Source organism: Armigeres subalbatus, chromosome 2, assembly GCF_024139115.2.
Source record: "Armigeres subalbatus isolate Guangzhou_Male chromosome 2, GZ_Asu_2, whole genome shotgun sequence".
Taxonomy (NCBI): domain Eukaryota; kingdom Metazoa; phylum Arthropoda; class Insecta; order Diptera; family Culicidae; genus Armigeres; species Armigeres subalbatus.
Window position 1 is genome coordinate 297477117 of NC_085140.1, and position 25488 is coordinate 297502604.

General features: G+C 39.2%; 1 protein-coding gene across 2 annotated transcripts in view; it reads left to right on the forward strand.

Annotated features, from left to right (window-relative positions):
* LOC134212454 (meiosis regulator and mRNA stability factor 1-like) overlaps window positions 1–25488 on the forward strand; it is a 54573-nt gene that overhangs the window by 17629 nt on the left and 11456 nt on the right. Inside the window, exons 3-7 of one of the 2 annotated variants that reach the window (XM_062690342.1) lie at window positions 13642–14133; window positions 14207–14882; window positions 19185–19900; window positions 19956–20396; window positions 20469–20622. In XM_062690342.1, the coding sequence (XP_062546326.1) occupies window positions 13642–14133; window positions 14207–14882; window positions 19185–19900; window positions 19956–20396; window positions 20469–20622 (2479 nt within the window). Of the gene's footprint in view, window positions 1–13641; window positions 14155–14206; window positions 14883–19184; window positions 19901–19955; window positions 20397–20468; window positions 20623–25488 lie in introns of both variants that reach the window. The other variant, XM_062690341.1, reaches the window with a different exon arrangement.

Genomic DNA, 25488 nt, shown 5'->3' on the forward strand with positions numbered 1-25488 from the left:
TTAGAACTATATTTTTCGGCAATATAAAACTATATAAGCCAGGCTCTATAAGCCAGCATAAAGCATGTTTGCACTGTGACAGCGTTATAGTCGTACGTACGGAATTTTTAAATGCTTACGGTTAGCTGGAAAATGTACTGCTGTCTGTAGATCACATGTTCTGAACTCAAGGACGGATTGCAATGGATTATAGATATGGATGAATACATATCAAAACTTAAAGCGACGAAAAAAGTTAGAGTGATGACTGTAAATCGCAAGTTCTGAACTCAAGAATGGCTTGGATAACCCAGCATGTCAAAAAACCAACTTACCATGTCTCTTGGTCTCCTGAAATATGTTATGGTCATGCTTGAGTACATATACAAGTTTCTAGTGACGAGAAAAGCTAGTGTCGTAGCTGTAAATCGCAAGTTCAAAACTCACGGAAAGTTTGCATAACCCAGGATATCTCAAAACCATCCAACTATGTCTCGTGATCTGCATGAATATGGTTGAATACATATCTAAGCTTGGGGCAACGAAAAAATACTTATCCAAGCTTAAAACAACGAAAAAAGCTAAAGTGGGGGCCGTAGATCGCAAGTTCTGAACTGGAGGACGGTTTGGATAACCCAAACAATCTTATCTTGTTTTCTGGTCTTCTAGAACATGTTATGGACATAGTTGAGTACATATCCAAGCTTTAAGCGAAGAAAAAAGTTAGAGTAGTGGTTGTAGATCTCAAGTTCTGACTTCAAGGATAGTTTGGTTGACCCAGGATATCCCAAAATCATCTAACAATGTCTCTTGATCTTCACAAATATATTATGGATATAGTTGAATATATATCCAAGCCAGTGTTGCCACATATAAAGATTTATCTTATTTATAAAGATTTTTTAATATTTTTTGATAAAGATATCTTTATATAGATTAAAGATTTTTTTGAAGAAATAAGATTTTTCAAGATTTTTGTGCATTTTGAAATTTAGTGTTCTGTTTTTTTTTCTCATTTTTGGCCGATACTTTAATCCGATATCATGACCGATAAGGCAGTTTTCACTCAGTAAAATCCGTCAGCTACCAGATGGCTATCGCTTGACTCAGTAGTCAAACGGAATGTTGATCGTTTTTCAAAGCTTATCATGTACTTTACGTTCTATTCGAACTTGTCTGTCCGGTGACTAGCCAACCAGACGCAGCACACGATGAAATTCTCACAAAAAAAATAAAATATTTGACACTTCAATTCTTTTTGTATCAGATGCAGAAAACAAAACCAGTTACAACCTTAGACAACCAGACACAGCATTTGATGAAAAAAATCACAGACAACAGAAGTTGAAAATTTTGATTTTTTTTAATGCATGAATTAATTAATCGTTTATGTTGAAAAAAAAAACACTTGCCACGGGCGCTACAGCGTCCCCAAATAAACTAGTCTCTTATATCAATCATGTTCATATCTCATTTTACTATGTTATCAACATTTGATATTATTCAGCTATTTTCTTCTACTCGGTATGACCTACTGCTTGTTAATAAAGTCAATCGTATTTTCCAATCGGAAAGCCCTGAGTATACGAACATGTACAGTGAAATTAAATCGCTTTATCTGATTATCCTTTCCAACATCTAGAAAGATGAATTTCTTTAAAATATCATAGACAAATGGCTTACAAAACTTTGAACAACATCTTCACGAGAAAAGAAGACCTACGTAGGGCTAGCGGCAGATAATCTGGCAGGAACTCTTGATTAACCGCTGAAGGTAACTTTCTATTCTCTCGCATGTAATTTCTATGTGGAGCTGGTGAAGCAAACAATCAAACTCTTGAATGATCCCGTTCTTAGGACAGCTTGACTCATCGATCCAAAGAATTTGGAGAACATTACCAGTCTCAGTTCGATCCTGAAGAAGATTCCAAACTTTTGCGGGAGCTCAGGATTGCAAATCTTTGCAAAACTAATCAGATCGAAGAGCAAGCCGATACGACGAAAAGTTGCGAGACATCGCTGGGCGGTAAACGGCGAGAAGGAAAGCTGGTATTTCCATTATTAAGAAAGTTCATCAACATTTCTATCTCATCTCTCATTCGGCAGCAGCTGCCAAAAGGCTGTTTTGGCCGAATAACTTTATTAAGACTTTGGTTAGTAACCGACTGAATATATGTACGGTATTATGAAAACTCATATGTGAATATGTACGTTATGTGGAAGATATTGATTTGGAAAATGTATTGGAGGTAACCACTTTCCCTTCGATGGGACTCGAACCCATGACCCATCGAAGGGAAAGTGGTTACCTCCAATACATTTTCCAAATCAATATCTTCCACATAACGTACATATTCACATATGAGTTTTCATAACATTGTAAATTAACGTCCAAGTCGGGTGGTTTAATCCCCGGAAATAGGCAATTACCTTTGATTGAACTGATATGTACGGTATACCAGCACGATTAATGCTATTTTGCGTTAAAAAATGTTATGTTAAAAAGAAAGGAATTGTCAAGATGGCTTTAACGTTGCAATTCAATTCAAAATGCAAAAAGTCAAAATATCCACACTACAAACCTGAAAGGTTTATAACTTTTGATCACCTTGATTTGCAATAAATGGGATGGTACAAAAATACCTCGTTTCAAAATATACTCTCATTACAAATATCTACCTGCTTCTAAAAAACCCAACAGATTTAAAAACATTTGTATATTTTGAAAAAAGTGAATATTTCAGCTATTAAGCACCTATTCAAGTTTAAGCCTGGAGCACAAAGACAAGTTCGCCTATCAACTCGTCGAATTTGACAGTTTATCCACGGGAAAATTTCAAATTTGACGGGCAAAATGACGAACGATGTTATGCGCTTCAGCCTTAAGTAGGGGGAATGACGGCTTTGGCAGGTTTTGTTCTATTATTGGCAGGGGGTTTTTTATATGACGTACTAGGCTCAAATTTAGCCTAAACATACTTTGCATATCAAAGAATATTGTGGCCAAATTTCATAAAATTTGGTCGACAAAAACCTCCTGCCAATAATAGAACAAAACCTGCCAAAGCCGTCTTTCCCCCTACATAAAGATTTTTTTCAAGATTTTTTGCTAACAAATAAAGGTGAAAAAGATTTTTACGCCTGAAAATGAAGGTAAGGTTCGAAAAATAAGTGGCAACACTGATCCAAGCTTGAAGCGACGAAAAAGCTAGAGTGGTGGCTGTAGATCGCAAGTTCTGAACTCAAGAACGGTTTGGATGACCCGGGATATCCCAAAACCATCTTACCATGTCTCATGGTCCTCTGGAGTATGTTATGGACATGGTTTAATACATATCCAAGCTTCTAGTGGCGAAAAAATCCAGTTTCGTGGCTGTAGGTAGTTCGTAAGTTCTGTACTAAAGGACAGTTTGGATGACCCAGGATATCTCAAAACCATACGACCATGAATTTTGATCTTTAAGAATATGTTATGGACATGGTTGAATACATATCCAAGCTTAAGTGATGAAAAAAGCTCGCATTGTAACTGTAGATCGCATGTCCCGGACTCAAGGACAGTTTGGATGATCTAGCATATACCGAAAAAAAAAATTTCAGCTTGTTTTGTCAGTTCTCCATTATAAATGATGAAAACAAATGAAACATATCAATTTTACTGCGTAATACCGCTTAGAAAAATGTGGGTCTGAAAAGGGTTAAATAAGCCAAGGAATCGGCTGAAACAATAAAACAGGATGCAATTTTTGACGGGAAAGGTCAGTTAGCGAAGAATAAGAGTGGTAAGATGTTCGAGAATTTTTGAAGAAAAGTTCAGAACACAGACAATAGATGGAGGGGCTATAGCTCTCCTAGGCATCGAGGCTAGTTACGCCAATGCTTTTATTTACCGTGGACCGATAATTTGAATTCCATTTCACGATGATCCATTTTTCTTTTCTCGATTCCACGTGCTAAATGAAGTTTGAACCATTTTAATTTGACGTATTGGCTGCAGACAATGTTCAAACGAACGGGGTTCAAATTAAAAAGTGTTCAGATTAAAAACGGTCATATTACCGGGAGTCCACGGTACATGCAAACGCTCCTCTCCTTAAATGCCCTCTTTTTATGGTTCTGAAAACGATGTGGCAATAAAATGCAGTTTTAGGCAATTATATATCTTTTGTCATATTTGCTTCGTTTATCAGCCCGTATGAATAGGACTCTTCAATATAATTCAATTGTAAGAGATTTGTGCAAATAATGTAGCAAGAACTATCAAAAGGCCTCCAATACCTACGGAAGATTGTGGTGAAGTTGCTCTAAATTAATGAAAATTTTATTTACATCTACAGTTATCCAACATGTCTGTAAAAGTCTGCAGAGTCCTTACGAATGTTTCACCATTCAAATAAGTCCAAAGGCAAAGGTTTTCTAGGGTTTCCAAATTGTCAGGGAGTTGAGTTCAATTGATCTACCAGGTCAACTACGCCTGACATTGAACCGATAGCAACCCAACGTGTTCATATAAGTCCTTACAGCCGTTGTGGATGCTTCAGCATTCAAATAAATCGAACGCAGATGTTCTAGGGTCTCTAAATTGTTTGTGCTAAAAGTTCAATTGGTCTACTAGGTCAACTATGCATCAAATCGATAGCAACCCAGCGTTTCTATATAGATCCTGAGAGCTCTTGTGAATGCTTCAGCATTCAAATAAGTTTAACGCAGATGTTCTAGCGTCTCCAAGTTATCCGGAGGTTGAGTTTAATTGATCGACAAGGTCAACTACGCTTGGGATTGAACCGATAGCAACCCACTGTGTCAAGATAGATTCCTAGAACCCCTGTGAATGCTTCACCATTCAAATAAGTTCGGAAGTTGAGTTCACTTTATCTACCAGGTTAACTACGCCTGAATTCAAACCGATAGCAATCCTTTAGAGTCCTTGTGAATGCTTCACCATTTAAATAAGTCATACGCAAATATTCTAGGGTTCCTAAATTGTTCGGGAGTTGAGTACAATTGGTCTACCAGGTCAACTACGCCTGGTATTAAAATGATAGAATCCCAGCGTGTCCATGAAAGTCCCTTGCAAGAGCCTAACTATTGAAATAAGTTCAGTGGTCTTCCTAATTATTCGAGAGTCGAGATCAATTGATTTACCAGGTCAAGGAGGCACAGGTAAATTATGGCTGGTATCAAACCGTTTGCAACCAAGCATGTCCATGCAAATCTCTAGAAACGTAACAAATGATTTTCTGTTCAAATAAGTAAAATAACCAATCGATATATACTAAAAACCTATAAAATCTGCATTGGAGTTATATTAAAAATAGAGAATTCACAAGGACTCTATTGACTTACATAGACTAGACACGTTAGGTTGCTATCAGTTTGAGGTCAGGCGTAGTTGACCTGGCAGATCGATTGAACTCAACTCCCGGACAACTGGAAACCCCTAGAACATATGCGTTGGACTTATTTGAATGCCGAAGCATTCACAAGGGCTCTAAAAACTTATATGGATACGCTGGGTTACTATCGGTTTGATTCCAGGCGTTGTTGACCTGGTAGACCAATTGAACTCAACTCCTGGAAAACTTGGTTAATTCATTAATTTATTTATGCCCGAGTTTGCCCCTAAATGTATACAGTTAATATCGAAATGCTCATTTTTAATCTAAAATCGTCAAAAACTACGTCAATATTGAAAATAAAACGAAACTGTCTTCGGAAGATTAATGTTTTTATCGCGACGGACAACTTTGTGGAATATTAGAAAAATCTAAAAAATATATTGAATAAAGTAACGTGAAAGCAGCAAATTATATAGCAATATTTTTCGTAGCATTCATTTCATTTATTCAGACTAAGGCCGAAGTGGCCTGTGCGGTATATAAGAGTCTTCTCCATTCGGCTCGGTCCATGGCTACCCGTCGCCAACCACGCAGTCTACGGAGGGTCCGTAAGTCATCTTCCACCTTATCGATCCACCTTGCCCGCTGCGCACCTCGCCTTCTTGTGCCCGTCGGATCGTTGTCGAGAACCATTTTCACCGGGTTACTGTCCGACATTCTGGCTACGTGCCCGGACCACCGCAGTCGTCCGATTTTCGCGGTGTGAACGATGGATGGTTCTCCCAGCAGCTCATGCAACTCATGGTTCATTCGCATCCTCCACGTACCATCCGCCATCTGCACCCCACCATAGATGGTACGCAGCACTTTCCTTTTGAAAACTCCAAGTGCGCGTTGATCCTCCACGGTCAGGTCTCGTGTCCTCCAGGTCTCGTGTCCGTAGAGGACTACCGGTCTAATGAGCGTTTTGTAGATTGTCAGTTTGGTACGGCGGCGAACTCTATTCGATCGGAGCGTCTTGCGGAATCCAAAGTACGTACGATTTCCAGCCACTATGCGTCTCCGAATTTCTCAGCTGGTATCATTTTCGGCAGTCACCAGTGAGCCCAAGTACACAAATTCTTCTACCACCTCGATTTCGTCACCACCGATGCAAACTGTATAACCCCTTCCAAAGCGATGTTGACACGAAAGACCATTACCTTGCCGTAACCCTCTGCGGGTTTCGAAGGGACTCGAGAATGCCCCTGAAACTCGAACTACGCACATCACCCGATCCATCGTCGCTTTGATCAATAGTGTCAGTTTATCCGGAAATCCGTGCTCGTGCATTAGCTGCCATAGCTGGTCCCGATCGATTGTATCATATGCGGCTTTGACGTCTATGAATAGATGATGTGTGGGAACGTTGTATTCGCGGCACTTCTGCAGTACTTGGCGAATGGAGAACACCTGGTCCGTGGTGGAGCGTTCGCCCATAAAACCCGCCTGGTACTGCCCCACGAATTCCCTTGCAATTGGTGCTAGTCGACGGCATAAAATTTGGGAGAGTACCTTGTAGCAATGTGATTGCACGGTAGTTGTTACAATCCAGCTTATCGCCCTACACACGACACCTTCCATCCACTCCTGCGGCAAAACTCCCTCCTCCCAAATCTTGGTAATGACCCAGTGCAGCGCTCTAGCCAGTGCTTCTCCACCGTATTTAAATAGCTCTCCTGGTAGTTGGTCAACCCCAGGGGCTTTGTTGTTCTTCAGCCGGCCAATCTCCTCCTGGATTTCTTGGAGACCCGGAGCCGGTAGAATTATGTCCTGCGCGCGTTCCCTCAGGTGCATCACCATACCGCCATCTTCGTCTGCCTCATCGCCATTCAGGTGCTCTTCGTAGTGCTGCCGCCACCTTTGGATCACCTCACGCTCGTTCGTAAGAAGGTTCCCGTTTATGTCCTTACACATATCAGACTGTGGTACGTGCCCCTTACGTGAACGGTTTAACTTCTCATAGAACTTTCGTGTGTTATTAGCGCGGTACAGTTGCTTCGTCTCTTCACGATCTCGATCTTCCTGCTGACGCTTTTTCCTCCGGAAAATCGAGTTTTGTCTGTTCCGCGCCTGTTTATATCGTCCCTCGTTCGCCCTCGTGCGGTGTTGCAGCAATCTCGCCCATTCTGTATTCTTCTCTTCTACTAACTGCTCACATTCGCCGTCATACCAGTCGTTTCTCTGATCCGGGGGCACCGTGCCAAGTGCAGCGGTAGCAGTGCTACCAATGGCGGATCGAATATTTCTCCAGCCATCTTCAAGAGACGCTGCGCCTAGCTGGTCATCCGTTGGGAGTGCCACTTCCAGCTGCTGCGCGTATTCTTGGGCTAGTCTACCGTCTTGTAGCCGCCCAATGTTAAGCCGAAGCGTCCAACTTCGACGCGTGTTGTACACCGTCGAGAGTTTTGTGCGCAGGCATACTGCAACGAGGTAGTGGTCGGATTCAATATTCGCACTGCAGTAAGTGCGGACGTTCGTGATGTCGGAGAAGAATTTACCGTCGATTAGAACGTGGTCGATTTGGTTTTCCGTTTCTTGGTTAGGTGATCTCCATGTGGCCTTGTGGATATTTTTGCGGGAAAAGAAGGTGCTTCGGACTACCATTTCGCGGGAGGCTGCGATGTTTATGCATCGTTCGCCGTTGACATTCGATACGGTGTGCAGACTGTCTGTTCCGATGACCGGTCTATACATTTCCTCCCTTCCTACCTGTGCGTTCATGTCACCGATGACGATTTTGACGTATGTCGTATGTCTGCTCCAACTGTGCGTAGAACGCTTCTTTCTCGTCGTCGGGTCTCCCTTCGTGTGGGCAGTGCACGTTGATAATGCTATAATTGAAGAAACGGCCTTTAATCCTCAGCTTGCACATCCTTGCGTTGATTGGCTGCCACCCAATCACGCGTTGGCGCATTTACCCAGCACTATGAAGCCAGTTCCCAGCTCGTTGGTGGTGCCACAGCTTTGGTAGAAGGTAGCCGCTCGATGCCCGCTTTTCCACACTTTCTGTCCTGTCCAGCAAATCTCCTGCAGCGCCACTACGTCGAAGTTTCGGGGATGTAATTCATCGTAGATCATCCTGTCGCAAATCTCCTGTCTCGTCGGAGGGCCGTCGTGTCAGGGCTGTTTAGCGTCCCACCTAACACCAGGACTTGGGCTTGGGCGCTTTGAGCGGCACACGGTCGCTTTGGTGGGGCCTACTTGCGGATACATGCAGCTTTTTATAGGAATTCACAGGGCCTACTGTCAAATCCCACAACATCCTAGGCGAGCTCCACAACTCGCAGATGGCCTGGGGAGGGATCGTCAAGCCCTTGGACATAGTCCCTGCTGCCCGAAATTAAGTTAAACTGCCAAGCCAATTTCCACACCCAACCAGCGACTGTTAGATTTTGTAACAATTCTGTATAAGAACTGGGCATATGTGAAATTGTTAGATTCTTATTAAAAAAATATAATTCAAAATCTATATAGGGGAACGGATCGGCATTTCATCCCATAGCTCCTATTTCCATCCCATCAAAAACAAAGCAATGAAAAGGAATTTGGTTTGTTTCTTATTTTTGTGATTTTTTTCACCAGTGAGCACGCGTGTTAGCAAAAAGAAGCGACGAGATTGGTGCTGTATTTCTTTGTTTTGCGATGAGATTAATATATGTTCAGTGAGATGGAAAACGGAACAGCTCCCCTACATAAAAATGAATTTCTGTCTGACTGACCCTTATAGACTCGGAAATTGCTGATCGACGTGAAAATGTGTATGCAGAGGTTTTTGTGGCCGGGAAAGGTTCTTAAGATGGTTCCAGACCCCCATAGGCGTAACTAGAGTCTCGGTCTAGGGGGGGCATGGCACCAGCTGGTGGGATGTAATTTTCAAAGGCGATTTAAAGCACTGTGCGCATGGATTGCAATAGAAATTGTTTGACTAAGTTTATCGCTCATTCGTCCTAGAACTAACATAAAAAAAATCGCGAATAATACAATTGATTTCCAATGATGCTGTGATTGCTTCAAAACGCTGTGTCTGTGTCAACATGTCTTCTCCATGTTACTAAATGGATTGTACGACAATTCCCCGAATAACAATTCCCCGAATGTAACATTTCCCCGAATGCATCTCCCTTCTTTTAGAGTGCGGCACAAGGTGATGGGTATTGAGTAAGCCATGCGAGCAAAGGCGTATGATTGCCGATCCGGAGGTTTCAGGATGGGACGCATTTTCGGCTCCTTGTGCACAGTGTATCCATTGTACTTGCTACACAAGACATTTATGTAACTGGCAGGTACCGGAAAGCTTTCGATAACTGTGGAAATAATAATAGAACACTAAGTTGAAAAACAGCCCAAGTTTCAGATAGAATGTAAAGCCATTGAAGATGAAAACAATGCGCTGAAAGAAGGCAATGCTTTCTTTGAATGAACGCATTTGATCTGTATAAGACGAAGTGAGGAGATCATGCTTTCTTTAAATTAATAAGTTTGCTAGGTATGATGAACGCATCTGCCCGGTTTAAAGCCAAGGGAATGTCTTCTTAAAATGAACGCGTCTGTTCGGTACAAGACGACGGTAGGAGATAATTCCTTCTTTAGATGATAGCATCGTCGGTATTAGGGAAAAGAAAGTGATAATGTCTTCCTCAAATGAACACATTTGCCCGGTATAAGGCAAAGAGGATAGATAGCCCCTTCTTTAAATAAACTCGTTTGTCTGGAGTAAAGTGGAAGAATGAAACAACGCCTTCTTTAAATGATCGCGTATGTCCGGTGTAATGAGAATGGAGGAGATAATGCCTTCTTTAAATTAAGGCCTCTCGAGACAGAAATTCTGTCCGCAATAAAGCAAAAAGAGGAGACAATTCGTTTACTAAGCAAGTAGCACGCTTGCCAGGTATAATAAATGATTGATATGAAGCAATTATGTGTTTCAAAACTGCTCTACACCATACTTATCTAAGAAAATGCTTATTTGTTTAACATTCTGGAAAACGGCATTCTTACAAAGGTCATTCTGAAAAAGGTAGAATCCATCAAAAGTCACACCACGAAAGTTACAGACCGCCTAATGCTATATTGAGAAAATGAATTCGGCAAAATGTTTTTCGGTGAAATATAATAAATTCAATACATTTTGCGTGATAAGGGTTCTTATATATTTTTTCCTTATTATGGCCAAATTCGCCTGCATCAAAATAAGAGATCAGATTAGTCCTTATAATCATTATCAATTTATTCATCTTCCCATTATCATTTTCAGGGCAGATACATGTTATTAAAGAACGAATAATAACATTCATTATCTGGTGAAACACCCACTGAAGAAGGGACACATTTACTATTGCATTATTCCGAGCAGATGCGTTCTTTTTAAAGAAGGAATCACATTCGCCATTGCCTTTTTCAGGTCAAACGCATTATTTTTGTTTACAAGGATTCACATCCACCATAGCCTTATATATTTGAAGAAGGTATATACAGGGCAGGAGTTTGATTCCGAAGATGGGAAAAATATTTACCATCGGAATTGCAGTTTGATACTATTTTAGGAAAATAAAAAACTACCTTAGAAAACACTGTACTCTACTCTGATATCTTCTCTAATTCAAGAACACATCTTGGAGGATCAAGAACTACAAATACTACCAAAGGCTATTCAGCTGATAATCTCCAAAAAGACACTCTTGAATGTATCTTTGAACGCTGCTTTTTTCGGACGCATACAGTCGATTGCGAAGATGTGTTTGCAGAAGGTATTTTATTTTCGGGGAATTGTTCCATTCGGGGAAATGTTACATTCGGGGAATTGTTACATTCGGGGAAATTGCATTCGGGGAATTGTTACATTCGGGGAAATTACATTCGGGGAAATTACATTCGGGGAAATTGCATTCGGGGAATTGGTTTTCGGGGAATTGTCGTACAATCTACTAAATGTGGATAAGTGTGTAATCTAAGATTCAAGAATCTTCTTCGAATTATCTATAAATGAAATTCGATATGAGTATATTTCTGAAAGTTTTCAAGCATTTCCATGATTACTTAATGCATAAAGATCTCGATTTTTTTGAAACTTAAAATTTTTGAAACTCCTTAGATGTGGAATAAATTCCACGAAATTTTGTCATAATCATGCAATTCCAAAATGTATGCTATGTGATGAAATAGTTAAGTACCGATGAACACAAATTTGAAATCCTAAAGTGTTTTTTATGAGTCATAAATTCCATGAGTCATAAAATTATGAGTCATAAGTCAAATTCCAGAATAACATAGGGTTTTTGTAGATACTGACGTTAGGAAGAGGCTTTATTATGGTTTTATGAATAGGTGAGAGATTTCTCTGCAAAAATCAAAGAGACTTGAGAAGCAACCAAATCGATCTGAATTGTGCTGCAAAAGAAATGTTTTCTGATACGAACTGGTTTCTAAATCTAATTTTTTTTTATCCTGAAAAACAAATTCTAACTAAAGCAGGCACAAAAGAGTTTTCCGATGATCCTTATGAAATCGCCAAAAAATTTAATGGAACGAGATCTTTTAAGGATTATAAAAATATTTTTTTAATGCAATCTCAAAGTGCGTTGTGAGTGCGAAGGTTGCCTAAGTTTTGTCCTAATACTTTCAATGGAATGGTTGTTGATTTTTCTGTCATTGTAACAAAGATTCTTAAGTTTTATAATTTTATATCTTTCTGTGCCAGAATTATATAGCGAGAGCAAAAAGCTCCATAGGAATTTGATCAACTGTTTTGCGGCATACCTTGCGATTAACTCGAAGATTTTCGAAAGAATGGTCGTTCGAAATTTCATTGACCGGATTTGTGTACATGTGCTCATTTTGATGTAGTTGCTTCAGTCTTTTTTGAAGCGGATGGTAGTTTAATAGAACAGAAATATTTATATCTTAATACAATTATGTTTTTATGTTTCTGCGACTAGGATACTAGTCAAACAAATGCAGAACAAATTTATTATTTTAAGCTGGCAACTGAATTAGAAGCGGCATTGATTTTAGCTTAAAAATCGAGAAAATGTTCCCGGGGGTCCAACTTAAATATTTCGATGCTTTGCTGAACAAATTGTCATAGATGTGATAACGCTGTGATAAAATATGTTTATAGAATTCATAATCAAAATTAGGAAATATGTAGGAAATATGTAAATGAAATAAAAACTGACTAAGTTGGAATTACTTTTCAAAATTTTCTGGGGGGGGGGCACAAGTAGGTCTGGAGGGGGCCAGCCCCCCCCCCCGCCCCCCCTTATTTACGCCAATGCAGACCCCTCCCCTTTTTGGTAAGATGGTTCCAGACCCCTCCCATCATACAAATGAAACATCCATTTCTTCATAACTCGTGCTTTAATCAAGCAAAAGGGACCAGTTCTTATACAGGTTTTGGTAGGTTCTTAAAAAGAATTGTTAGAAAATCTAACAATCATCGGTTGGGTGCAACAACATTTGCGCATTTATACAGGCGAATTTTAACTCACACTCAGGGATTAAATCCAAAAGAGAATGAAAAAGTTTCTCACTTATTATTATCATTTTTCGGTGAAGGCTGCCTATCCGATTCTTTTTTTCGCACTTGTATACAAGTTTGATAAGCTTGTTTTCATGGCTTGTTCGTTATCTATTGAGAGCGATTTCTGCAAACCCTGATCACGCTACTTCTGATAACTTTCAAGTATTTTGAATTTCAATTATACTAAACTTTGACGGACTTTGTCTTATTTAGCATATTTTACGGAATAGAATAGCTGTTCTATATTTAATTGCTTTTAGAGTTGTTTATGAATGGTGATGGAAATTTAGAAAACTTCAAACGTCAAAGCTCTTAATCTGCAGTATGCTAAAACATGCTAAAAGTCCTTCAAATCTCCAGTACTGTGAAAATAAGTAGTTGCAATTGGGGACGTTGTTTTAAATTACCTTTTCCTGGGCAGAAGCTATGAACTGACTAACAAAACATGATATAAACTTGATTGATATGAGAGATGAAATAACCGGCAATAATAACAAAAATGTTCACCGAAATATGATTTCATTATCAAAATATGCTATGGACAAATACAATTTATGTAATAGCGCTATCCTACAAATAGCATAACCTGATATTCTCATGATATTTCAGTGCTAAATATTAAGTTATATTGTCGTCTGATTTTTATCTCTTACATCAAGCAAGTCCATATCTCTTTTTGCTAGCACACCACGATTTTTTTATTTTTGAGCTATTTTCGACTACTCGGGTTACCTTGCGGCTTTGCTTATTTCTATTTTCCAGACCCCGTACGTTCCCCAAATGCATGGCAATTTCAACCAGAGGCAGCGCTTCGCCCCTTATCCGAATCGCCACCCATCGCAGTGCACCAATCAGAGCAACCATTTGGTTCCGACCTCCTCAAATGTCAACTTCGGAATAAACGGAGGTGGAGGGACTGCCAATAAATCGTTGAACTCGTCTCTGAACAGCAGCGGTTCAGATTCTGGCAAGAATACCACGTTTTACAGCTCCAGCAGCTCAGGCAGTTCAAGCAACATAAGTCAGTGCAGTAATAGTAGCACTAACAGTAGTAGCGGGGCTGGAAGTTCGTATAACTATTCCTACGGTGGCGCCATGCAGTCATCTGTAGATCAGAAGGAAATGGTTGTGCTTCAAATCAGCAATCTAGATCCATCGATTGAGGAACACAAAATGCATCAATATTTGCTATGCCAGCTGAAATCAATTACGCCCGTTTTGTCGTTGACAATCGAAAGCCCTTCGCTGGCGAAGGTAAAGGTTCCATCAACACAGGTATGTTATACTTTAATATAAGATAATCGATTCTATATAATTTCCTCTTCAGTTCGCCAAGCTGGTCGTAGCAAATCTACATCGCAAAAAGATTGGTCACAAACGTATGGTCGTTTCATACATCAAAGACCCATCTTCGGCCGAGTCCTCAGCACTTCGTTGTCAAGTAGCCGGTCTCCTAAAGGACGTACCATATTACAGTCTGCCGATAAACAAGTTCCGCGAGCTGTTCCAATCCCGCTTCAAATCTTCGATCAGTGTCCTGGATCTATATCGCATGCCGGACGTATGCACCATCACACTGGACAAGAACGAAGAAAAGTACATCAGCCTGCAACCGGATGTGATCAATTCGCTACAGAACAATCCGCTGGTTGAGTCATCCCAGCACAGTGTTCCGTACTGTATTTATCACTTCAAGCAGGAGAAGGAGAAAGGTTGGGCCGAACAGGAAATTGAACCTCTACCGAACGTGATGATGAGCATCAGTCAGCTGCAGTCGGTGATATATTCTTTGCTGAAGACGCACAAGGATGACATCCCGGTAGCCAGCATTCTGTACTGCATCGAGAACGAACTGCAGATCAAAGTGGTACATAACGAGAATGGCGTCCCGTTGGAACATCTGCTTTGTAGTATCCGAGGAGTGCAGATTACGAACAACAACTTTGGTATAAAAGTGCTTACCTGGTTAGATCACGAACTTAATTCTACGAAGGATAATGATGGTAAGCTTTCTGTATTTGATGATTGTAATCAACGGTTTTGGTGAAGATTCAATATCAACATTACTGATTTCAAAGATCCATAATCTCTAGTGTTGTATTTAGTGTAAGGTTCTCCCTTATTCGATATTGAAGAGACAGTCGGGTAAGGAATTAAATTTAGTTAGATAGGTAACATTTTGAAATGCGTACGAAGTAGCCGGTTAGAGTGGCAAGAAATTACATCGAGTAATAGAAGACATCGTGCTACAATGCATCGTGTAATCGATGATTTGTTCTTAATTCGGTATTTTCGTGAAACACAGCATGCAATCGAAAACATGTAAAACAACCCGTAATTGTCTTGCTTAACCGAACATTTGCGACCATGATGGTTTTGTTGTTTCTGTGACATATTTAGTCTTTATTTAATTTGAATATCTACTTTATTACAATATTTGATATTCAGAATAAGGACTGTTCAGTTTATAAAGAGGACACGTTGTATTGTCTATGTTTTTAAAACCATCAATCTTTTCAGAAATCTGTTTTGTTTCGTTGAATATATTGTCTGACCGTCTAGAAGGAAATCCAATTATCAACGAAATAATTCTAACTCAGAAATTTGAGATATTTATAACAATCCCAATTTGTTGGAATTTCAACAGCTAAAACTGTTTATATTCCGTTTTCGGGCTGCCACAGGCTCTTATGTTTCTAGATATCGATAAATCAATGACAGTGTGTTTCTTTCTGATCTTCATGATGATTTTGTTGACATCCCGATTTACATTTTTTATTACAACTGTCAAATCAGCTTATAAAAAAAATTTGTTGAAAAACTTATGTTTACGTGAAATTCGAGAAGCTTTGATAATATGCGCCATTTTGTTGTGTGTGTGTGTGTGTGTGTCATCCTCTATCCCTCACCCAACTGGGGGTGTTGGTCAAGTAGTACTACGAATAATTTGATCATATCTCATGTTCCGTAATGGTGCCCTTTATGTTACGAAAACTAGTACTACAAAAAGGATTCACCCCTGAAGCAAGAAGTTTCTTCAGGAAGTGTAGGGAACGGGATGTACTAGTTATCCATAACAGGTACAGCAAAACTTCACAAGGACGCCCTTATTCGTACTAACTACTCAGGGAATAGAAGGCCAAGAAGAGCCACCGTTGCTAACTAAAGCGTGAACCGGATACCTGGGACTCCCACAATATCCGCGGCGATAGTAACAAACGATGCCCTGTACGTATTTAGTGTTCAATTTTTAAATTTACAAGGAAAGGAAAGAATTGGAACGAGCTCACCAGTTTATCCATTATCAAAATAGCTCCAGATTGAACAGGACGCATCAGGATTATCCGAGACGATGACATGATAACATTGCGTTTAGCACTTCTCATCCCTCTTTCCTTCTATCGGAAGTGGGCTCATATAACCAACTGTGGCTTCAACAGTTTCAACAGCTTCAAAGGTTCGATTGAAGTTCGTAGCTATGGAAGTTTCCGTTGCGGCTGTTGTGGCTTCCGCAGTCAACTCGGTCAAATCTTTCTGCTCCAGCTTTAAAACTTTGGTAAAAATTAACCATCCTCTACAAGTAAATGAAAATTAGGGTTTTTAATTATCATGCGAATCAGACAACATGATGAATATGATAAATATATTTCGAGGAAATATGAAGAATAAGTGATAAATATAATGTATAAAGGTATAAATGAAACTTGAAAACGAAAATGTATACAGGTTATATAATGCAAATAATGTGATCAAATGCCATGCGAGCAAAGGCATAGTATTTCCAATCCAGAAGTGATGAGTTTGATTGCTGGTCCGATCCAGAATTTTAGTTCATGGATAACGAAATGAATTTGATGTAACTAATTATATAATAATAATTGGATTGATGATAGATACAGCAGCAGAGAGAGCTGGAATTATAAAATATAATGAATATAGTAGATCCTCTTCTGCCATCTTATTTCCTAATACACAGAAACCTGATGGTATAATTCAAACTTCTACCATCGAATATGAAAGGATGTGAATGAAAACGATCAGAACAGTCAGGATCGTCATTGAGTTGAAGAACATGTTAAATCTGAGAAGGTTCACTGTATAATTAATATTAGAACGAAATGCACATACCTATGAATGAATGAAAATAATGAGTATAATGATGCTGATTTGATCGATTTCAAAAAATTAAATGGATGGTATGAATGAATATGAGTGCCCTATAATAAACTAACCTTCAATATACATAAAAATGGGTTTCTGTCTGTCTGAACCTTATAGACTCGGAAACCACTGAACCGATCGGCGTGAAAACTTGTATGTAGAGGATTTTGGGGCCAGGGAAGGTTCCCAAGATGATTCGAGACCCCTTCCCTCGCTCCCATACTAATGCACCAGAAATTTCTGCCGGCGAAATGAAGTTCGTCGGGTCTGCTAGTAACTAATAAAATCCCGACATAGGTCTGATTTCCGGCACTAGGTTAGGCACTCAAAAATTTACCGAAGCTCGTTGAAACACATTTTTGCAGTAAATGTAATAGCCTGCTGGAAATATCTGTCGTTTACATACATATATGGAAATGTGTGGCATAATATAAAAATAATTACATATTATATTCTTTATGTCTACTTTTAAAATAATTCATAAATTGTTAGAAATGGATATATTATTTAAAATACACACGGTAATAAAAATATGAGATTTTTCTATCGTACTTAAAAACATTAAAACATAAATGGTAAAAATTGAGCTATATCAATTTGAGAGAAGGTATACAGGTATATACATTCTATGAATCACCTACTTCGGGCACGCCATTTGCATTAACGGAATCATACACTACTACTCTGCGCTACTACCGAAACAAAGTTATTATGGCTTATACCTAAGATGTGGACATCAATGTAAATATATAAAAACGCAGAAATATCCTCACCCGATTTTGTGAGATTTTGTTTGAATTGGCATATGCTGTACTGCATAAAATGGTAAAACAGAAGGTGTACTCACCATTTCCGTGTTCCCCAAAACCACTTACCTCACACTGACATGAATTGACCTACCGTCAGCTTACATGTATGGTTCTCAAATCTGATATCCGAGGATACGCCAACCCACGTCATTGGATACCCACGATCCTTGGATCCATCTCTCGCGCTTAGTTTCATAGGGGCGTAACTGTATTGATCGATTTCTCTTCGTCGATGTTTTCTTTTTATTATAGTACCGAATTGCCCTAGTTTGTCGATGATTTAATGGTTTGGTGTGATAAAGGATGATTGTATCTTGCAACAGAATCAATAATCACGGTAATAGCTTTTGAAACAATTGAGTTATTAACATAATGAAAAATCGATTAAGAGAAATCGATCAATATAGTTACGCCCCTATGAAACTAAGCGCGAGATCTGTATGTTGTCCCTCTGTGTCGCCACACCTAGCAACGCCATCAGGCTTCTATATGCTTGAATGTTGCTCTGCTATCGGGGCTAATGGGACATCAAACTTTGCATACTCTTTTGAGACTTCGAGAAAGACTTCAGATAATGTGCACGAAAAGGCCTTCCTTCATTCTTCGGATTGGCGGCGGTAACCTCCTCCTCCCTGAAACTGCGCCGAAAGCCACCCTTACACTCCTTTACACTCTTTCACTTTACAAGCTTTTGATAATATGCGCCATTTTGTTGAATTTAAACTGTTTCACCTCTTTTCAAAAATTACAGTTGATTGACAGTGTATTATAATATACGATAAAGAGAATTCTTTCAAAATTGACCAATCTGTCTGTATTATACACCCAACCGGCGGTTGTTAGATTTTCCAAGAATTCTGTATAAAAATCTACCAAAACCTGTATAAGAACTGGGCATATGCGGAATTGCTAGATTCTTATAAAAATATTGTATAAGAATCTAACAATTTTGTAAGCTTTTCTTACATTTTTTGTAAAAAATCAAACAATTTCCCATATCCCCAGTTCTTATACAGGTTTTGGTAGATTCTTATACAGAATTGTTTGAAAATCTAACAACCACCGGTTGGGTGTATCGTCATGTAAAAGTATCCTCTCAATGAACTAAACAGTCCTTAGTTCTTGCTACTGTTTTCGTTTATTTTGCATCTTCCTTTTAAACGATAGTTCCCGACTAATTCATTGAATGAGAGTAAAAATATAACCCATTACTTCATCACTCGCACCATAAATTAATCACGCATTGAAAGCATCACGCTGGAGAAAATGTGAAGTAAATAACTCCGTGATATTAACAATTCTGTTTACGCAATACCCCAATTCGTATACTTTCAGATGCCTCTTCGGTTAACCTGCGGTATATGCCCAAAAGCCCTAACAATGACTTCCTGCAGCAAATTTCCCGTGAAGTGGTAGAGCTCATAAAGATGTCACCGAAGTCGACCATGAAATTCACACGATTCATTCCGGCCTATCACAATCACTTCGGGAAGCAATGCCGCGTTGCCGACTATGGGTACACTCGCCTGATAGAGCTCTTCGAGGCCCTTTCTCCGGTGGTTCAAGTGATGGGTGATGGCGAAAATCGCCACATCACGCTGACTCATCGGACCCAGATCCGGCGGTTTACCTGTGACTTGCTGAAAATTTTACGCGGCCAGACGAACAAATCCATTCTGCTCTCGCAGTTGCCAATCATCTTCTCGCAGGCCCAAAATAGAATCTTTGACGTTACCGACTACGGTGTGTGCGATATTTTCGACATCATCGATGGGCTGGTGTACAACAATTCGATAGTGACGAAGGTGTACAACGAGACGGATGTTTTGATTTCCATGGTCAAGCGGAAACAGTCTCCAACCGAGGTGGAGAAAACGTGCATCTTCGCTGGGGAGGTGGTGGAGCTGTTCAAGAATGCGCCTCAGTATTCGATACTGTTCAAGAAGTTCGTCCGCTCGTATCACTATCACTTTGGGTACCAGTGTCGTTTAAGTGATTATGGGCTGATGAAGCTGGCCGACCTGCTGGAAGCCATTTCCGGAATAGTTGAGGTAAGGGAAACTTTTAAAATATAACATAGTATTACTAAAATTGTTTGTTTTACAGATGGAGCAATCAAATGATGAAGATCGTAAAATCTATCTCAACCATAGAGTGGCTATTCGAATTTTCGCAGAGCAAGTTCAGGATATAGTTAAACACTTTTCGGGAACCAGCGCATCTATGATTCTTATGAGTGAAATACTGAACTACCACAAAAACAAGTACGGATATCAAATTCAACCGTACAGTCTTGGCTACTGCAATATGTTCGATGCTATCAAAGCGCTTCCATACATGGAAATATTTGAATCGGGCAACGATTTGATTGTGGTATCACGTTTGGACGATCCGGCCTTCCGACTGCGTTCCTATGCGGTCTGCCTGTGCCTGTTGGACTCTGGCAAAGAACGTATGTCTATCAGTGACTTTCTGCGCAGTTACCTGACCAAATTTAAGGAAAATTTAACCGAGCGGCAAATGTACGATATGAAACATGCCATAACGGTAAATGCCCCCCGGGGATTGGGAAAAATCATTTGTCTCTGACCGTTTTTTTTTTTGTTCGCTTCTCTACAGATTGAACTAGATAAAGGGACCCAAAGTGTGACGATGACACCGCTGATGAGATTCGTTTTCCGTATCATACAGGTGCTCAAGCAGAAGAGTCCGATGAATGTGTTTGATTTAAAGCAGGCTCTAAACTTATCAATTTCATCCTGTTTCGAGTTTGGTAAGTTATTGCATGTTGAAACTCTTAAGAAAATCCTTCATTGAATCACTCACTTTGAGCGGCACACTATAGGAGTTAACTTTCTGAAATCAGTATGGCGAAAGGCATCTAAGGCTCGATTTCTCAAAATTAAGCACCTTCATCGAATAAATATTTGGTAGGCGTAGTAGCGGACACCTTCCTACATAACTGGTACCAAATAGCTTTCCATGAAAAGTGTCTAATTTTGAGAAAACCCGCGTTAGTTGTCTTTCGCCATACAAATTTCTGATGGTTAACTCATGCTGACTATTTTGCGCATATACTATAGCGCCTGGATGTGACAGCGGTCGGTAGAAAATCAGCCACTGCCAATAATTTATTAAAGACGTTTCCTATTTCCGACCTAAATAACACAAAAGTTTGTTTGAATGAATCGCCTACTTTGAGCATGCTTACAGCGGCATACTAGGAGTTAACTTTTGCAAATCAGTATGGCGAAAAGCATCTAAGGTTTAATATCTCGAAAATAATCACCTTAATTGAAAACATATTTGGTAGGCGTAGTAGCGGACACCTTCCTATATAACTGGTACCAAATAGTTTTTCATAAAAAGTTCCTACTATTGAGAAAATCCGCGTTAGATGTCTTTCGCCATACAAACTTTAGGTAATTAACTCATGCTGGCTATTTTCACATATACGTTAGCGCCTGGTAGCGGCGGGTAGGAAACCAAACACTGTATGTGATTCATTGCACCATAAATAACAAGTTCTGGAGCTGGTATTTTGCTTCAAACGGATATTCGTAAAGTCAAGTAAAATAATTTTTTTTCTACTTAACTTGGTTCATCTTGCTATTACAAAGTTCAATAAATATTGAAATTGATTACGATGATTCTAGTAGTACCGTAAAACCTTTTTTTACGCACCCTCTTTAGACGCCGCGTTTATTATGCTCAACATTCCAAGTAACGTTTCTTTTTTTAAGCTCCATATTCGAAATAACGTTCGCTCTGTTTACGTCTAATACTGTCGTGAATCCCATATTTGTCCCATATGAATAGAAAACCCAGCAAAGATGGGACAGATTTGCGATTCTCGGCAGAATAGGAGCGTAAAAAAAGTTTCAAATGAGCATTATTAGAGATATACCATCCACAGAATGTGCCAACAAACCAAATTTTCAACCGTAAAAGTTAAAGTTAGACCAAACAATAGACAAAAAAACGACAATATTGTAAGTTCCACTAGACAAACATGTAAAACAAAAAGTAATAGTAAAAAAATACAGTTCCCCCCGATGAAGACACAATCCCCGTGTCGAAACGTAGGGTAAATAACATACTCGTTTTACTAAATTTAGACTGAGTAGCCGTTTTTTACTAAAATAAGTATGAAACAAATTTGAGACAAGTCAGTGTTCTGGAAATAGAACTTAAGAGTCAGTTCGCGAGAAGCGCGACCCCCTCTTGTATCGTTATTCTCCGATTTGAATGAAATTTTCAGGATTTGTTCATATATGCAAAAGAAGACATTTTGCAAATTTCCAGATTTTTTAATTGAGGGGAAGTGGGGTAAAACGGCCTTTCAAAAAATATTGTTGAAAAATCGCCAAAATCAAAGGGAATATTTTTCACCAACAGAGCTAGGATAAAAAACTAACTCGCAAGGCAATTAAGGAACTAAAGGGCTTTCATATATAATTCAGAAGCGCCAACTCAAGAACATCTAGGAAAATCGCAATTTTTTGCAGCACTTATTTTATTCAAAAGAAAGTTTGTATTCAAAAGAAAGTTCGCACAAATTTCGACCCTACTTATGTTGATGTTTTTCGATCTGGTTAAAACTGTCCAAGTATTTTTGGTTATGTAGAAATTAAACAAATCAGGATTTTCCATAAGATTCTTTATTCCATTATCGTTTGTATCAACATTCTGGGCACTTTCATTCATTTATCAATGGTTTAAAAAAGACCCGTTTTTGACTGCACCTGACCCAGGACCCCTCTTAATAAATCCGGCTGGATTGGCACCATGGTCAAATCAAGTCATGTACCAAAAAATAGACATGATCACGCTTCTTCCCTGAAAATTTCATGGCAGTCAGACGAAAAATGAGCCCACACGGGTTATTTCAATTTTGATTTCTATTATGGTTGAGTTAAGAATAGAGAAAAAACGAATAAAAAATAAATAATTACAGATGAATAATAACTTAAGGAAAAAAGGAAGAGGAAGGAAAGAAGGAGAAAGAGATAAAAAGGATGAAGGAAAACAAGAAGGAAGAATAAAGAAAAAAGGAGGAAGAAGGAAGATAAAACCCAGATTAATCCACCTAGCGGTGATGGTGCCTTTCTCGTTCGTTCAAAAGGTTTGGAAAAATCTCAAATAACATCAATATGTGGATTGGTCTTATTTTTCATATTTGTTTATGTGCATAAAAAAAATCTCGCCAAACGCAATTTGTTGCAATCAAATCGGATGAGCATAAGAGCAAATCGGTATTTTCGCCATTCGGGGTACATGGGACTTATCGCCGCTAATATTTAAACTCTTACATATTTTGTTGCTATGAAAGAAATCTTATTAACCACTATTAGTATTCTCAATCCAGTTGAAAACCGGAATTGGGGGATAGCGAAGTTGGATTTGTCTCACAATCCGTACGTTAAATCTAACTTCGGAAGTGGTGCGCTGTTTTCATATCGCGAAGCGCTATTCAGCGCACCACTTCCGAAGTTAGGTTTAACGTGCGGATTGTGAGAAAATCAACTTCGCTAACATAACTGGGGTTTCAACTGGATTGAGTATATAATTGTTTGATGCGACCCCAGATTGTGACGACCAATGAGTCACATTTAGGAGAAATGTTTTCCAGTTATTTAATTTTTCAAATTTAGTGAATTTAGTTTTCTCTAAATTGATTGATTCTGAGTATTCGTAAAAAAACATTATTTGATGTCTCTTTTGAAAAATCAAACATTAATTAAATATTGTTTTTGATACATATTCATCAGGAGAAAAAAGAAAAACAAACTGTTCCCAATCATCGGAGTATGATATGAGAACGAAAGCGTGCGCGCGCCTTTCGGCAAAGCACAGCCCGACACTTCGACCGAGTCTAACCGAAAGTACGTCGCGTCGTACGTCGAACGGGTTGGACTCCTGCGCAGCATAGCAGATCTTGCATCTAAACGTGCTTGCTTCACATGCGAAAGAGGATGATGTGAAGAAACGGAGAAAGCTGGCAACGCTCACGCTGGTTCTCTAGGCGCGGAGAACGAGTGAGTATACCAAGGAGGAAATCATTTCAAACCATTTGTCATGGCGCACAACATTAAATTTTACTTCTGGCAGTGCTGCTGCTGGTTCTTCATTATAAATCGTACAACTGGGAAAAGCTTTCTATGTGATCTGGTGTGGTGTGTCGGAGAAACACACATTTAGGCTGTGAACCATTCCACCGATTCGTTTAACTTTTAGTTAAAATTTGACAGTTCGATGGTTATTTCGCCGTGGTTAAAAATAACCCTCCTCCGAAGCATGGTTAGATTTGACAGTTGAATAGTTAAACTTTGTTCGCGAGAAAAATGGCGCCAAATCCATTTCGTTCCGAATAACTATCAATCTGTCAAAACTCAAATGGGTCGGCTTCGGAGTAAAATTTTAACCACGATGAGAAAATAAGGAAAATAACCATCGAAGTGTCAAATTTTAACTAAAAGTTAAACGAATCGGTGGAATGGTTCACAGCCTTAGCTGCAATTTGGCGTACAAGCATGTGGCGTTGACTTGATCTGCCTACGCAATATTTTGTTTCGTTAGATGTTAAACCGTCATTGGAAATATTACATGAAACTTTGTTTAAATAATTTTACTGAGTGAATTATTTGTCCTAATAATTAATTGCCAAGAAATTAATTTCCTACTTCTGAACTAAAAATGGTTACCTGTTCCATGAACAGGTAGAACCTATAGACGAGGCGCCTCTGCAAGTTTCTATAGGAAACAATGGGACAAGATTCTGCGTCGAATGCAATCTGTTGCGAGCGACCTGAGTAGCACACATATTGCACATCAATCACAGCAACTTATATATGACCGGATTCATTCACAATATGGTTAGTGCAACCAGATTTGTTTAACTTGTGCAGCTTGGGGAATAGATGAAGTCTAAGTGCGTCGTCGAATGCAATTTAATGCGAGCAAATCGGTTGAGGAAAAGTGCCTGAAAAATAATAACGATTTCTCCCTAAAAAAAATTGGTATAATTTTCGATCCCATAGTTCGATTTGGCCAATTTTCAATAGGAAACAATGGGACAGGATTCTACGTCGAATGAAACTTGTTGCGAGCAAATCGGTTAAGGATAAGTGCCCGAAAAATGAGTGACATTTTTTACGCGATTTTTTTGTATGAATTTGTATTTTAGCCATAACTTTCGATCCCATAGTCCGATCTGGCCAATTCCAAATAGGAAACAATGGGACAGAATTCTGCGTCGAATGCAACTTGTTGCGAGCAAATCGGTTGAGGATAAGTGCCCGAAAAATGAGTGACATTTTTAACGCGATTTTTTTGTATGAATTTGTATTTTGGCCATAACTTTCGATCCCATAGTCCGATCTGGCCAATTCCAAATAGGAAACAATCGGACAGGATTCTGCGTCGAATGCAACTTGTTGCGAGCAAATCGGTTGAGGATAAGTGCCCGAAAAATGAGTGACATTTTTTACGCGATTTTTTCGTATGAATTTGGATTTTGGCCATAACTTTTGATCCCATAGTCCGATCTGGCCAATTTCAAATAGGAAACAATGGGACAGGATTCTGCGTCGAATGCAATCTGTTGCGAGCAAATCGGTTAAGGATAAGTGCCCGAAAA